This window comes from Talpa europaea (genome assembly GCF_964194135.1).
Source record: "Talpa europaea genome assembly, chromosome: 10".
Lineage (NCBI taxonomy): Eukaryota > Metazoa > Chordata > Mammalia > Eulipotyphla > Talpidae > Talpa > Talpa europaea.
Genome location: NC_140077.1, coordinates 112,484,778 through 112,498,394, shown reverse-complemented (window position 1 = coordinate 112,498,394; position 13,617 = coordinate 112,484,778). Strand labels below are relative to the sequence as shown.

General features: G+C 45.1%; 1 protein-coding gene across 1 annotated transcript; it reads left to right on the top strand.

Annotated features, from left to right (window-relative positions):
- On the top strand, positions 1-8,782 carry RAB33B (RAB33B, member RAS oncogene family; the record flags this gene model as incomplete). Its single annotated transcript, XM_084245709.1, has 2 exons — positions 1-249; positions 8,290-8,782. The coding sequence occupies 2 exons, from the start codon at positions 1-3 to the stop codon at positions 8,728-8,730; spliced, it is 690 nt and encodes a 229-aa protein (XP_084101835.1). The 3' UTR covers positions 8,731-8,782.
- Positions 8,783-13,617: the final 4,835 nt, after the last annotated feature.

Genomic DNA, 13,617 nt, shown 5'->3' with positions numbered 1-13,617 from the left:
ATGGCCTCGGACATGGAGTCGTCGCTCGAGGCCAGCCTCTCGGCCAGCGGGGCAGTGGCCGGGGCCTCGGGGTCTCTGCCGCCGGCGCGCTCCCGCATCTTCAAGATCATCGTGATCGGCGACTCCAACGTGGGCAAGACGTGCCTGACGTACCGCTTCTGCGCCGGCCGCTTCCCGGACCGCACGGAGGCCACCATCGGGGTGGACTTCCGAGAGCGCGCGGTGGAGATCGACGGGGAGCGCATCAAGGTGAGCGGCCGCGGCCGTCGGGGAGGCGCAGGGGGGGCGCCCAGCGCCCCCTCGCCGACCTGCAGACCCGGAGGACGTGCGCCCAGCAGACCTCAGGGCAGCTTCCCTGACTTTCATGTGCGTGAGGGATCCCCGGGGAGCTTGTTTTGTTTTTAATGCAGGTTCCGCCCTGCTGAGGCCACAGGTAGAGCCCGCGCAGCCGGTCCGCGGACCGCACGTGGAGTAGCAGCGTGTGGGAGCAGGCGCCCCTCGCCCCTGAGGCCCGTGGCCTGGAGTCAGCGAAGAAAGAGAAGGGAAAGCAGTGACTTTCTCAAGCACAGACGGTTCATTTAATAAGCACTGTTTGGCAAACATTCATCTGAGCGCTGCTAGTAGGAATTGTGGAAATTGAGCCTTTGAGGAAGTGCTCAGGTATTCTGCAGACAGTTTGGCCCCTGTGGTTTCTGTATGACACTGTGAGTGGGTTAGAAAAATCTATTTTCTTGCAGAAACTTTCTAGACATAATAGTTTCCACTTGAGTTGCCAGGAGCACATGTCTTGGTGCCACCCTCTTCCCCTCTTCCCAGTCTTTAGTTCTTGGTGGCTCCTGAGACTGGGGACACGGGAAGAGTGGAGAAGGCAGTAGACCCACCAAGACCAGGACGGCGCTGGAGACACTGAGGAGTGAGGATCAGTGACAGGGCCGAGGCCTCCTGGTGGTGTAGCCTTACAGACGCTTCTTCAGTCCAGGTCGCCAGCAACCCTTTAGCCAGCTGCTGGTACCATCTTAAAGCAGGCATCGCTAGAATTGCCCTTTTTGTTTTTTGGCTTTCAGTTAGACTGATCATCTCTACCTGATTCCCCCACTGGGAAGGGTGGGGAGGGGGTAAGCTCAGTGCTTGCTTCCTACCTCCATATCCAAGAACAGTGTATTTGTAAGTTACCCAATCACTGCACACCCCTGTCCCTGAGAGGGTGTTACCCCGCTGCTGATGGAAAGGGTAAGTAGGGTTGAAAGAAATCAGCCTCTCCAGGGCCTTTTTTGCCTTCGGCTTTCACTAGTGTCCGTTGTCCTGCTCCGGGCTGCCAGGGGTGGTCCTTTGATGCATTGTTTTAGGGAGTCCAGAGAGATTTGTATACACTGAGAGGAGAAGGTAGGGAAAGAAGAGACTGAATGTACTTCATCAGAATTGGTTGGGCCCTGGTACCTGGGGGGAGAAATGAACAGAACTTGTGAGGCTGGGGAGGGAGTTGCGTTTAGGAGAAGCAGTTCTGTCAGAAAGTGCTGGGGCTTTGGAGTCCGGCTGACCCCCAGCTGATTGGGCCAGCTGCCTCTGGTCTGGACCTGTGGAGGGTAGGGTGGGCCATGGGTGCTTAGTAGGGTGAGCCACTTTACCCAAGAAAGTCCCAGTTTTATATTTATTTATTTCTTTTTGATATTTAAAGAGCAGGTTTATGAGAAAAGGGATAGGACAGTAAAAGACACTCGTATAGACACAAGCGTGCAGGAAGAGCTGCCCCAAAAGGGACAGGTTTGCTGAGAGAGGCCTGCATGGTTGCAGGAGGGCGAAAGTCCCAGTTTTAAAACCGGAACCTCATACTCCAGGAACCTCCTCAAGCCCAGGCGAACCGGGGCAGATGGTGACCCTAGTCCACGGGCAGGTTCCTTAATCTTTCCAATTCTCTTTTCTCTTCCAAAAATTGGGGTGATAATGCAGCGTTAGGCTGGCACGGGGGGCAGCTAAGAGTGTACGAGCACCTGCTGCAACAGGTTGTGTTCCTGTGGCAAGTGTTGAGGGAGGAGGTGTCGGTAAGAACATCTGTGAAGAGTTTGAACAACAAAGCTAAGGGGTCTGGGCTCCACTCTGTTCACGCGGCGCCGGCCTGGGAGTTCTGGAGCGCCCGGGACTCAGGCTGCCCCTTGCCGTGTCCCTGTCCCCATTCCCGCCTTAGAAGTGCCTCGGCTTCAGCTGTCACTTCTGGGGTGTAACTTCCAAACCTCTGTGCGGCCCCCTCCTGCCTCCGGCTCTGATTCCCTCCTGTCCTGACAGGGCTTTGGAGGATCCACTCCTTCGCCTCGGTTGTCTGCGGTGAGCTGTCCTCCTGGCAGAACCGCCCCTCTTGCGGCTCCGGGGGCCTCTTCGTGGCCCTGTCCTCCTCCTCACCCTGCAGACCCGCCCCGTGCCTGTCCCATGTGCAGCTGGCTTCCTACCTGCGCTGTTTCCCTTCTTCATCCTTTCCTCAAAACCCTAAGTCAGGTCTCTTGACCCCTTTCAGCTGCCGCAGCGGCTCAACGCACCTGCCGCCCTGCGCTCAGCTCGTCCTCGCGCTGTGGCCCGCAGCGGGTCACCAGGCGCCGGAGCAGGCTCACCCCTGCCGGGCATGCAGGGCTCCTCAGCGTGGGCCCGCCGTGGCGCTCAGGCTGCCTGTCTGACGCTCCCCAGCAAGGTCCTTCACGTCTGTCCGTCCAGCCGGTGAGGGGCTGGCCTGGCTTCCTCTTGTTTTTCCCACTTCCCCTCCCCTGGGCTGTCCCCGCATCATGCACAGCTCGGTGTCTGCTCATCTCTTCAGCGCTCCCCACCCTCCTCCACTGTCGCTTCTTCCTGCGTGGCCCTTGGCACCTTACGGAGCCTTCCAGTGGCCGCCTCCTTTCTTCCGTTTCCGCCCCTGCTTCCAGGCCAGGGCCCGTCTGGTGATCCCGTCCCCTTGCCTGGGTCCAGCTCTGTTCCCAGGCGCCCAAGAAGTCAGTGTTGGGTGTGTGGATGCCGCACTGGATCCCAGAATTGAGGTGATGGGGGAGCGCGGGTAGAGAGAGGGCGGTTGGCAGAGGCCACAGGCTGGGGGAGCAGGCGCTGCGTGAGCAGGAGGAGGGGCTGCTGGACAGGTCGGTGGGCGTCGGCAGAGATGAAAGTGCGTCTGGAACTCTGCATGTTGAGGGGTTCTGTAAAAAGTTTTGTTTTAGTCATTTGCTTGTGGAGATGGTATGTTCACATGGAAAATCTCAGCTGCAGGAATGTGGGCTTGGAACCAGGGGAAATAATCATGCGTAGGAAGGTGAAGTTTGGAGCCCAGGTCGAGGTCAGAGGGCCCCACGTCAGGCCCCACGTCAGTGATGTGCCCCGGGGAAGAGCCATTTCCAGCAGCTGCTGTGAGCGCTACAGAGCCACCCACTGCTGCCACCGCGCCTGGCCCCACCTCGGCACTGCCTGTGCCCTGTCTGTGCCCACTGCCTGTCTTACCAGTTCTGAATGAAGTGCTGTAGCTTCCCGAAGGCCTCATTGACATGGTGACTGCTTTTCTGGCTCAGCAGCCAAGTGTCAAGCATTATTATTTCATTCTTGTTTCCTGAAAGTCTTGATATGATTAGAAAAGAGTTTTGAGCAGGTTTGAGGGGAAAGAGGAGTTTGTTGGGTCAATAATACTGTTGACCTAAAGTGTAGTTTGTTTTTGTAAAAGAAATTCATATTTTTGATGAAATAGAAAAGTAGTAATTAAGGGGGAAATTGCCTGAAAGAGACAGCCATCATTAATATTTTGGTATCTTTCCTTGCTGTGTGCTTTTATTTATTTATTTATTTATTTATTTGTTTGTTTGTTTGTTTGCTTGTTTATACATGCACTGGGTACAGTCAGAAGCGCGGGAGGGGGAGAGAATTCACCAGAGCCAGAGCGAGGAGCAGAGCAGGCAGAAGCGAAGTACACTGCTGAGGGGAGCAGCGGGCGGCAGGAGAGGTCTGCGCGCCATGTGGGACCCTCCTCCGGTGGCCGGGGAGCAGCCGGGGATCGAACCGGCGCCCCAGAGGCCGCGGGCAGCTTCGCAACCCAGCGCTCAACCGCTGCGCCACCGGGAAGGCCCAGTGTGTGCTTTTAATTAAACGATGAATATGCATTATTTGAAACATAACTCATACTTCATTTGTGGAATGATTTTTGAATACCAGAATGACAGGCAATGTTATCAAGAGAGAAAAGAGCAGGTCCGATTTTGTTGGACAGTTTTTATACAGGTCATCCAAATATTCCCAGAACATCTTTCTAAATGCTAAAGATACCATTCGAAGTGGTTTTCTTTTTCTCTTACACACTGAGATTTAATTCACACACCGAAGGATTTACGCTTTAAAATATGCAATTCAGTGTTTTTTTGTTTTTAAAGATTTATTTTTTATTTATACAAGAGCTGGGGTACAGGCCAGAGGAGCAGGAAGGTGAGAGGATTCACCAGAGACAGAGCGGGGAGCAGAACAGGCAGACTGACGAAATACACGGCTGAGGGGAGCAGCAGGCGGCAGGAGAGGTCTGCTGTGCCATGTGGGAATCTCCCTGGCCTGCCGGGAAACAAACCCGTGGTGCAGAGGCTGCGGACAGCTTCACAGGACTGGGCTCTACCTGCTGCGCCACTGGGGAGACCCCTAGTTTTTAGTATTTTACAAGACTGTGCAACCATCATCACTGCTCATCCTAGAGCATTCCATCTCTCCAAAAAGAAACCCGTACCCACCAGCAGTCACGTTCCTTCCCTTCCCTCCAGTCTGTGTCTGTCTCTGTGAATTTGCCTCTACCAGACCTTTCGTGCACATAGAAGTTTGCAACGGGAGCCCTGTGTGGCTGGCTTCTTTCACTGAGCATGAAGTTTACAAGATTCATCCATGTTGTAGCTGATAGTAGGACTTCATGCCTTTTCACGACTGAATACTGTTCCATTATGTGGATATACTTTTTTTATGTGTTCGTCAGTTGACAGGTATTTGGGTATTTCCACCCTTGGCCATTATGAATAAGGCTGCCCTGAACATCTGTTTACAAGTTTTCATGTGAACATGGGTTTCCAGTTCTCTAGGCTGGACACCTAGGAGTGAGTGGCTGAGTCGTGTGTCAAGACTTCAGTTTTTTTTCCTAATAGTATATTAGATTGAAATTCAAATAACATAAAATTAACTACTTTAAAGTGAACAATTCAGTGGCAGTTAGTGGTTCATAATATTATATCACCACCCCTTCTGTCTCGTTTCCAAATATTTCCATCCCTCCCGAGGGAAACCCCTCACTCACTTAGCGTTTCCTCCACTCCCTGGTCCCTCTCTGCGGCCGTCTAGGCTCTGTCTCTGTGGACCTACCTGGGCTGGTTCTGTCTCGTAAGGGGACGCGTCCCTCACGTGACTGAGTATGTGACTTTGTGCCTGACCTCTCATAGCGTTTCAGAGGTGCACCCACCTCGTGGCAGTACTTCATCATTTAGGGTGAAATTATATTATGTTTAACGTTTTGAGGAACTGCAAGCTCTTCGCTAAGGTGGCTGCTCTGCCTTACACCCCCACCAGCAGTGCACAAGGGCTCGGTTTTTCTACGTTTCTGCCAACACTTACCTTTCTTGCTTTTTAAAAATTATTCCTCCCCTCTCCTCATCCTAGAGTGTGTAAGGTGGTAGTGTGTTGTGCTTTTGATTTGCATTGTCTTAATAGCTAATGATTTGAGTGTCCGTTTGTGTGTTTATTGGCTACTAGGAGATTTTCTTTGAAGAAATGTCTATTCAGATCCTTCACTGGTTTTTAAAGTTAGGTTGTCTTTTTATTAGTGAGTAAGTAAATGTCCTGGAGACTAGACTCCGATCTCTATGTTATTTGCAGATATTTTCTCCCATTTTGTGAGTTGTCTTTTTACTATGTTGACCATGTTCTTTGAAGCATAAACATTTTAAGTTTTAGTGAAGTTCCGTCTATTTATTTTTTCATTGGTTGCTTGTGCTTTAAGGTGTGATATCTAAGAAACATTCCCTAGTCCAAAGTCACGAAGATTCACCCTTACATTTTCTTCTAAGACTTTTTTTCATCCATTTGGTAAAACTTCTATATATGGTGTGAGATAGGGGCCAACCTTATCTCTTCCATGTTGTCCCGGGTCATTACTGAAATGAAAGTTCTTTCCTTTATAGAGTTTCTTGGCACTTACTGTAAATCAGTGAACCACAGATACACCCATTTACTTCTGGACTCCAGTTTGTTCTGTTGATCTCCGTGTCCAGTCTTATGCCAGTACCACACAGTATTTATTACCATGGCTTTGTCATCAGGTTTGCCATCTGTAATTTGAAGCATTTTTCATTGTATGTTGAGTGTTTTTATTCTTACGTTGTTAGTTGGGGTAAAGTTCTTTGCTTTCAAAAAAAGGAAAGTTGTATTTTTAAAGAATTGTACAGTTGCTTTCTTAGTCCTTTGCTTAGTCTGTGGAACTAGTCTCGATTACTTTTTTTACTGGGTTGAAGCTAAATTTGCCTCTTACTGTGGAGGCTAAGACCCAAAGGTATTCTAAGAGTAGCACACGGTAGGCATTGCGTAACTAAGTGTTGGTTTAAATAGTCTTAGATGTTAGTTCTTAGTTTGCTTTGCTGACATCTGTTTCCTTTTGTCTCTGACTTAGATGATACTGAGTCTTTTCTGTACATGACCAGTAGCTTTAGGACGGCACTAGCTTCTGGGTGAGCTGAGGGGAACCAGAGGCAGCAGTCGTGTGGTGCCCCCAGTTGGCCGGGCCCAGGCGGTGCTGGACTGTGCTCTGCTGTCCTTGTGTGTGGCTTTCAAGACTTGGCGCTCAGGAGGCGACAGCTGAACCTCCAGCGTGAGCTACTGCTCCTTCGGCTGGCAGGGTAGAGAGAGAGAGGTGCAGGAGGCGCCTGTCAGGTGCTCTGCTTTCTGCAAAATTACGAATCAGTCATTTTCCTGGAAGCCTCGCCCAGAAGCCTGTTCACGGGATAGTAACTGTGTCACGTGGGCGCCCGTTGTTCCAAGGGAGCCTGAGAAATCAGGTTTGGGTGGCGTTTCATGTTTCTCTTGGGAGAAAACTAGGTTTATGTTAACTGAGAAGAAAGAAGGAATATTAAGAAAATGAAATTTAGGTGAAAAAGAGCAACCAAAAACATGAAAAAATCTGAACTGATGAAGTTTAGAGAGCCTGGGAGTAGTACATTTTTTAAATGTATTTTACATTCATTACATCTTAGTTGAGAACTTAGCATATATTGCCATGTTCTGAGCACTTATGCCTTCGATCTTACTTGTAACTTAATATTATGTCGATTATTGTATAATAGTTTCTTTTATGTCTTCAAATATCTTTCATGATCAATGTAATGATTAGACAATTTCATTTTCATGAACTATCACCATGTTTCCAAAAGTAATTAGCACTACTCAATTCAGTTAGTTAATAAGTAGTGAGTGCCTGTTTTCCTTTTAGTCAGAATAGATCTGTAGATTTAAACTCAATTTCCTGCTGCTTCTCTATTGCTCTATGAGAAATCACCATTGTAGACTCAGAGTCTATACTGGGACTATCTACAAATAGAACAAGTCTCTCAGCTTCTAGTTTTTTCCACTGTGACCAGTTCCCTCCTTATATAAGTGGAGGAAGTAAACAAAGGTTGGATAATTCAAGATTTTAAGGGAATTATAATGTCTGACTTATATTTAGCTTTAGATATCATTTCCTCCATATTCCATTAGGAGGATACTAGAATATCTTCCTTGATAGAGATGTTTAAGGTAGATAAATGGTTTTCTAGTCTTTTAAGATTTTCAGGGGGCCTGGATTTTGTGCAGTTACATGTGTCTATATGTTGGTGTAGGGCTAAACCTCCTGACTTTCAACTTCTGTCCTAAGTTTACTATTTTAAATTAGACTAGTAAGAGGTAGGGAAGGACACAGAGTAACCAAATTTATAGGAATCAGTCATAATATGTTTCTCTCTAACTTGATAGATAATTTTTTTCTTAACATTTCAAAGTCATTTTTTGAGGTTTAATTTTACCCAAAGAAATTTGATTTACTGACACTAAAATGCTAAATTAGAATATTTGTCCTGACACTTGTATTTATTATGTGATAAGTAGACTAGTGTCAGAAACTCTAGACCCTACAAATAACACTGAACGTTATGTACTCGAAGGCCATTATGGAAGGGAACCCAGTATTATCTGTGAAGAAGTACCAAAGACCACGCAGAAGTGATTACATTCTTTTATATGTACAATTGGAATGAAATTTCCAGTTTTTTTCTTTTTCAGATCCAATTGTGGGACACAGCGGGACAAGAACGATTCAGGAAGAGCATGGTGCAGCACTACTACAGAAATGTGCACGCTGTTGTCTTCGTGTATGACATGACCAACATGGCGAGTTTTCATAGTCTGCCATCTTGGATAGAAGAATGCAAGCAGCACTTGCTCGCCAATGATATTCCACGGATTCTTGTTGGAAATAAGTGTGACTTGAGAAGTGCCATTCAGGTACCTACAGACTTGGCACAAAAGTTTGCTGACACGCACAGTATGCCTTTGTTTGAAACCTCTGCTAAAAACCCCAATGATAATGACCATGTGGAGGCCATATTTATGACCTTGGCTCATAAGCTTAAGAGCCACAAACCATTAATGCTTAGTCAACCCCCAGATAATGGAATTATCCTGAAGCCTGGACCCAAGCCTGCAATGACGTGCTGGTGCTAAATAAGTCTTCATTATATGATCTAATTTTGACTAAAAAAAAATACTTTTGAAGTATGACAATGATAAGTCATAAGATTTAATCTCATGTGTAATGGATCTTCCTGACACTTTGCTATTTATCATTGCTCACTTTTGTATTTTGTTTCTACTTAATAAAGCTTGTCACTGTGACAATACCAGGCAAAAGTTGGTTTGCAGGTGAGGTTGAAATTGAAGCAAAGGTAGGGTGAATTTGAACATCTTTGGGAGCTCAATAAAAGAGCCTTCAAATGAGGGTATGATGAAATTTGAGTTCAATCTGTTCCTGGGGCTGAAAAAAAAAATCGGGTTTACTACATATTTGCTGGTATAATCTTGAATGGAAGTGTTCTCAGTAGATAAAACCTGGTATTTGCCTCCCTGGAGTTCCTTCCTTGTACTATTCGTGTACCTACATGCATTATTATGGGTACATTTTAGAGCCAGGACTTTAATTCTAGTGGGAGGAGAAGACATAGAATGTTTTCTGGTTCTCAGTCCTCAAAGAATGCCTTTTCCAACAGTTCTAGACACTTGATATCTCTAAGCATTATCAATCAGGTCTACAGAAGTCGTTGTTTTGTAAAATAGTGATTTGAATTTTTTTACTTGATTTTATTGTGTGCAAAAGTCAGTCAGATTTTATTGCAAATGAAATGATATAATAAGGTGCTTTATACTTTATTTTGATATCTTTAAACAGAGAAGACCTAACTGAGAGCAGTTGAGGAGTTATTACAGGAGGGGAAGGTAAGCAAGGTTCCTGGACGCACAGGAGACCTATTAGCCTCTAATTATTTCAAGCTGTGTCTGGCATGGCCTCCCCCACTTCCAATCCATTTAACTAGTAAAGGCTGAGTTAACGAATCATCTTCCATTTGGATTGTAGCTCCGGGGGCATCCATCTGATTATTTGGAGTCTACATATACCTCTATAATTGTATTATGGAGGTTACAGCACATCAATTCTTAAAATTTTATGGATACAACAAGCTATTCCTCCTCTGCATGAAAAAATAGGTTAGATCTTGGAAAATACCTTGACTGCCCCTCAGTGACGGAAAGAATATTCCAAGAGATTTTTTTACCCTAAATACTTTTATTTTGAATTTCCAAGTTTGCACATGGAGAACAGTAAGCTTGCATATGAAGCTATTACATGAATGGAGTGTAAGCCATGACCTCGAACTGAAGTGTGCACATTTGCTAATTCTGTTAGATTGCTGTCCTTGATGATTTTAGAAGAAATTAAGCCAAAAGATGATTGTAATTACACTAGTTTCAGAATATGGGAAACCAATTAAATCAGAAACCAAATCTAGTTTAGGACTTTCTTTAATTGTTATGGTGGTCCTAACTGGTTAACTGAATTATAGAAACATGATAATGCTAGTGAATGCACTAGATGAAAACAATAATAATTTTGAATATTAGATTTAAGAACATAAGTTGGCTTTATTCATGTATAGGGAGAGTAATTCATTTTTCTTATGCTAGACTTGAAAATGGTTTGGCCATCTAAGTTAATGTTGATTTGTGTCTTTTTTTATAGGAAAACAATGACAGCTGTAATAATTGTGATGGGTGTAGGAGTCAGAGTTTTAAAGAAGGGAATCTGTTATTGATTTTCAAAACATTTTCTAACATGGGGAGAGAAAGTTTACAGACTTTTCCAAGCACATTTATGTTTTTTCAGCATGTTATTAATGGATTAAAAAAATTTAGCATTATTTCTTTTTGTAAGACGTTAGTAGTAAGTATCCTTTATAGTTCTAGGAAACAACTTATTTTTTCACTTTAATATTTATTTAAAAATATTTGTAGCTCATTTATAATGTTTTGTTTTAATTTTTCTATGTATATTATCTTTTAAAAGAACATACTTATCAGTGAATGGGGATACACTTTTAAATACCTTCCAAAATATTTTTAAAGCATTTCATTGACTATTGAGAAATCACTTACAAAATGGTGACTATCAACCAACCGACCATTTTTAACACACAAGTCACACACTTTGTTACCTCTGTGTGAATTTGTTCTAACTGACTTTTAAGGGAAAACATCAGATAAGTTTTGGGGGAAAGTCTTAATTTGTGAACACCAAAGGAAGCTAATCCAGAATTTAATTAGTTAACTATTAATGATAATGCTGTATTGATAGCAAATTGCTGATACACTTCCTCATGAAATCAAAACTGAAGTAAAATAATTTCGTGGTGGAATAGTGTCACTGTAACGTTTTCCTCCTGAAGTCCAATAAACCAGCTTTACCATAAATAAATTGTGTTTCATTTCCGTTTGTTGGTGCTAAGTTGTGTGTAAAATAAAACAAAATCTCTTCTCCCTGGCTTCCAAGTAATACTTAACAAGTTAGAAACACACAAACAAAAACTCACCCGATGGAAGTGTGTTTGTAAATACATTTGGGGTTGAACCTTCACAAGGGGAAAAAACCACAGGTATTAAAATTAGTTAATACATTTTTTAATTTGTGCAACCGAGTAATCCAACTCCTTTAAGAACACCTCAGTGAAAAAGTGCCACATACTGCAGGCTCTGCAGCATGAACACTGTAAGATGTACGAGAAAGACGGGAGTAAGTGTGCACAGTGGAACACTGCGGTTTTCCACCCACACTGACTGACGGTCCTTCCAGAGGGTGAGCGCCTGCCGCCAGCGTCCTCACGGTTTCGTCACATAACACCAAAATATCTTGGAGATGAATTCTTATAGAATATATACATTTACATATTTTATATATCTAAATATAAGATGCATTTTAATATATATATAAAACAAACTGCGTCCTTCTTAGACCTCATGGAATTCCTCTAGTTGACTTCCTCTATCTAGACCACCCCCTGTGGATGAGCGTTTAGGTTTCCAGTCTTTTGCTATTACAAGCCAAAAGAGTTACCTTTTGCAAATATCATTTTGTAAGTGCGTCACTCGAACTTACACTAGACTGGGATCTGCTTGTTAAAAATATAAACACAACACCCTAGTTAACTTCGTGAGCATCAGTTAGGGAGGTGGGAATCCGGCAAATGAATTCCAGGAAAACCTTTGCAAAGCGGGTGGGTGGAATTGAATAGAAAACTTGGCATCCGGGTTTAATAAGACTGTGGTCGATGCTTTTCTATTATTTGGACCCAAGGAACTTTGTGAGTTGTTTGAAGCTTTGAGAATCATTAAATACAAGTATCAGCATAAACTGGATATGGAACAGACCTTTGACTTGCTTTATTGTAGAGTGTTAAATCGAGATGTCTAAAATAGGGAGGCTATTTAATTTCATCTCTTCCAGTCAAAAAGATCAGCAAAATAGGCTTGTGTGTGCGCGTGCGTGCATGCGTGAGTGTGAATAAAAACATCTTAGATCGTTAAATGAACAGAAATAAAATGATTATTTAAAAACATTGTTTTGCTTTATCCTTGAATCTACTTGGTATTATCAATTTAGATTGTGTTTATAATTTCAGATGAGCCAGTGACCATGCCTTGGAAATGCTGGCTCACACATTTTTTTTTTTTTTAAAAGATTGATTTATTTATGCATGCAAGAGCTGGGGTACAGGCCAGAGATGCGCGGGGTGAGAGGATTCACCAGAGACAGAGTGGGGAGCAGAACAGGCAGACTGACTGAAGTACACTGCTGAGGGGAGCAGTGAGCGAGTCAGGAGAGGTCTGCTGCGCCATGTGGGTTTCTCCCTGGCTGGCTGGGGATCGAACTCGTGCTGCAGAGGCTGCAGATTGCTTCATAATGCGGTGCTTAACCCCTTGCGCCACCTGGGAGGCCCACACATATCTTTTTTAAAGATTTATTTATGCATACAGGAACTGGGGTATAGGCCAGAGGGGCCGGGGTTGAGTGAGTGAGGATTCATGAGACAGAGTGGGGAGCAGAACAGGCAGACTGACTGAAATACACTGATGAGGGGAGCAATGGGTGAAGCAGGAGAGGTCTGCAGCGCCATGTGGGTAGCTCCCTGGCAGGAAACTCAAGCTCTAGTGGCTGCAGATAGCTTGATAGTGCTGAGACTTAAACCGCTGCGCCACCAGGGAGGAAGTGGCTAACACGCTTTTTCTGATAAGGTCTAATGAGGCTGAAGACTAGTGATGGGTACACTCAGGCACGGTCTGAACCGGCCCAGCAGATGTCCTGGCTTCGCGGCTGGGGGCCTGGTTAGTGGGCAGGAGCAGGCAGAGACGGGAGCTGCTGCAGCCTGAGGGTCTGTACTGAGCCCCTTGGCCTGGCCCCCTCCTCTGTGGCGTGCCCTGGTGTGGAGCAGGAGGCACCAGAGCCATTAGCCCTGCCTCCTTCCAGTGGCCTTGGTTCTGTGTAACAGAATTTGAGTAGCAGCTGTTGCCTATGCAATCGCCCTCCTTACCATTTGAAAATCTCATATCCTTTAAGCCATTCCTCTTGATTCCTGAGCAATTCGGCTCCAAGGGCTTTCAAGAGAAAAAGATTCCTGGTGGTTGAGTCATGCTTGGTGGAAATGAGCAATTCCTGCCCAGCACGGTGCATAGCAATATTGCATTAAGACTGCCGAGAAGACACGCCTTCCGGGAGTTTTGCTCCATGAAAGGACGGATGTAGCCACTGCTTTTCACTGCTTTGCTGAGCTTAACAAAGTGCAGCAGCATTTCTTAATTTCAAAAAAGATAATGAAATTAAAAGACTGCATTCCTCATCTTTTTCTTGCACTGAGGCAGGCGAGGTCCAGGTCTGCCAGCTGAATCTCGGCAAGAAGTCCCTCTGCGCACCCTGTCACAACTCTCAGCCTCAATTTCCCCAATTGCAAAACGGGGTCAATAATAGTACCCTCCCCTCCCACTTTTATGCCTGAAGACTGTTATCGT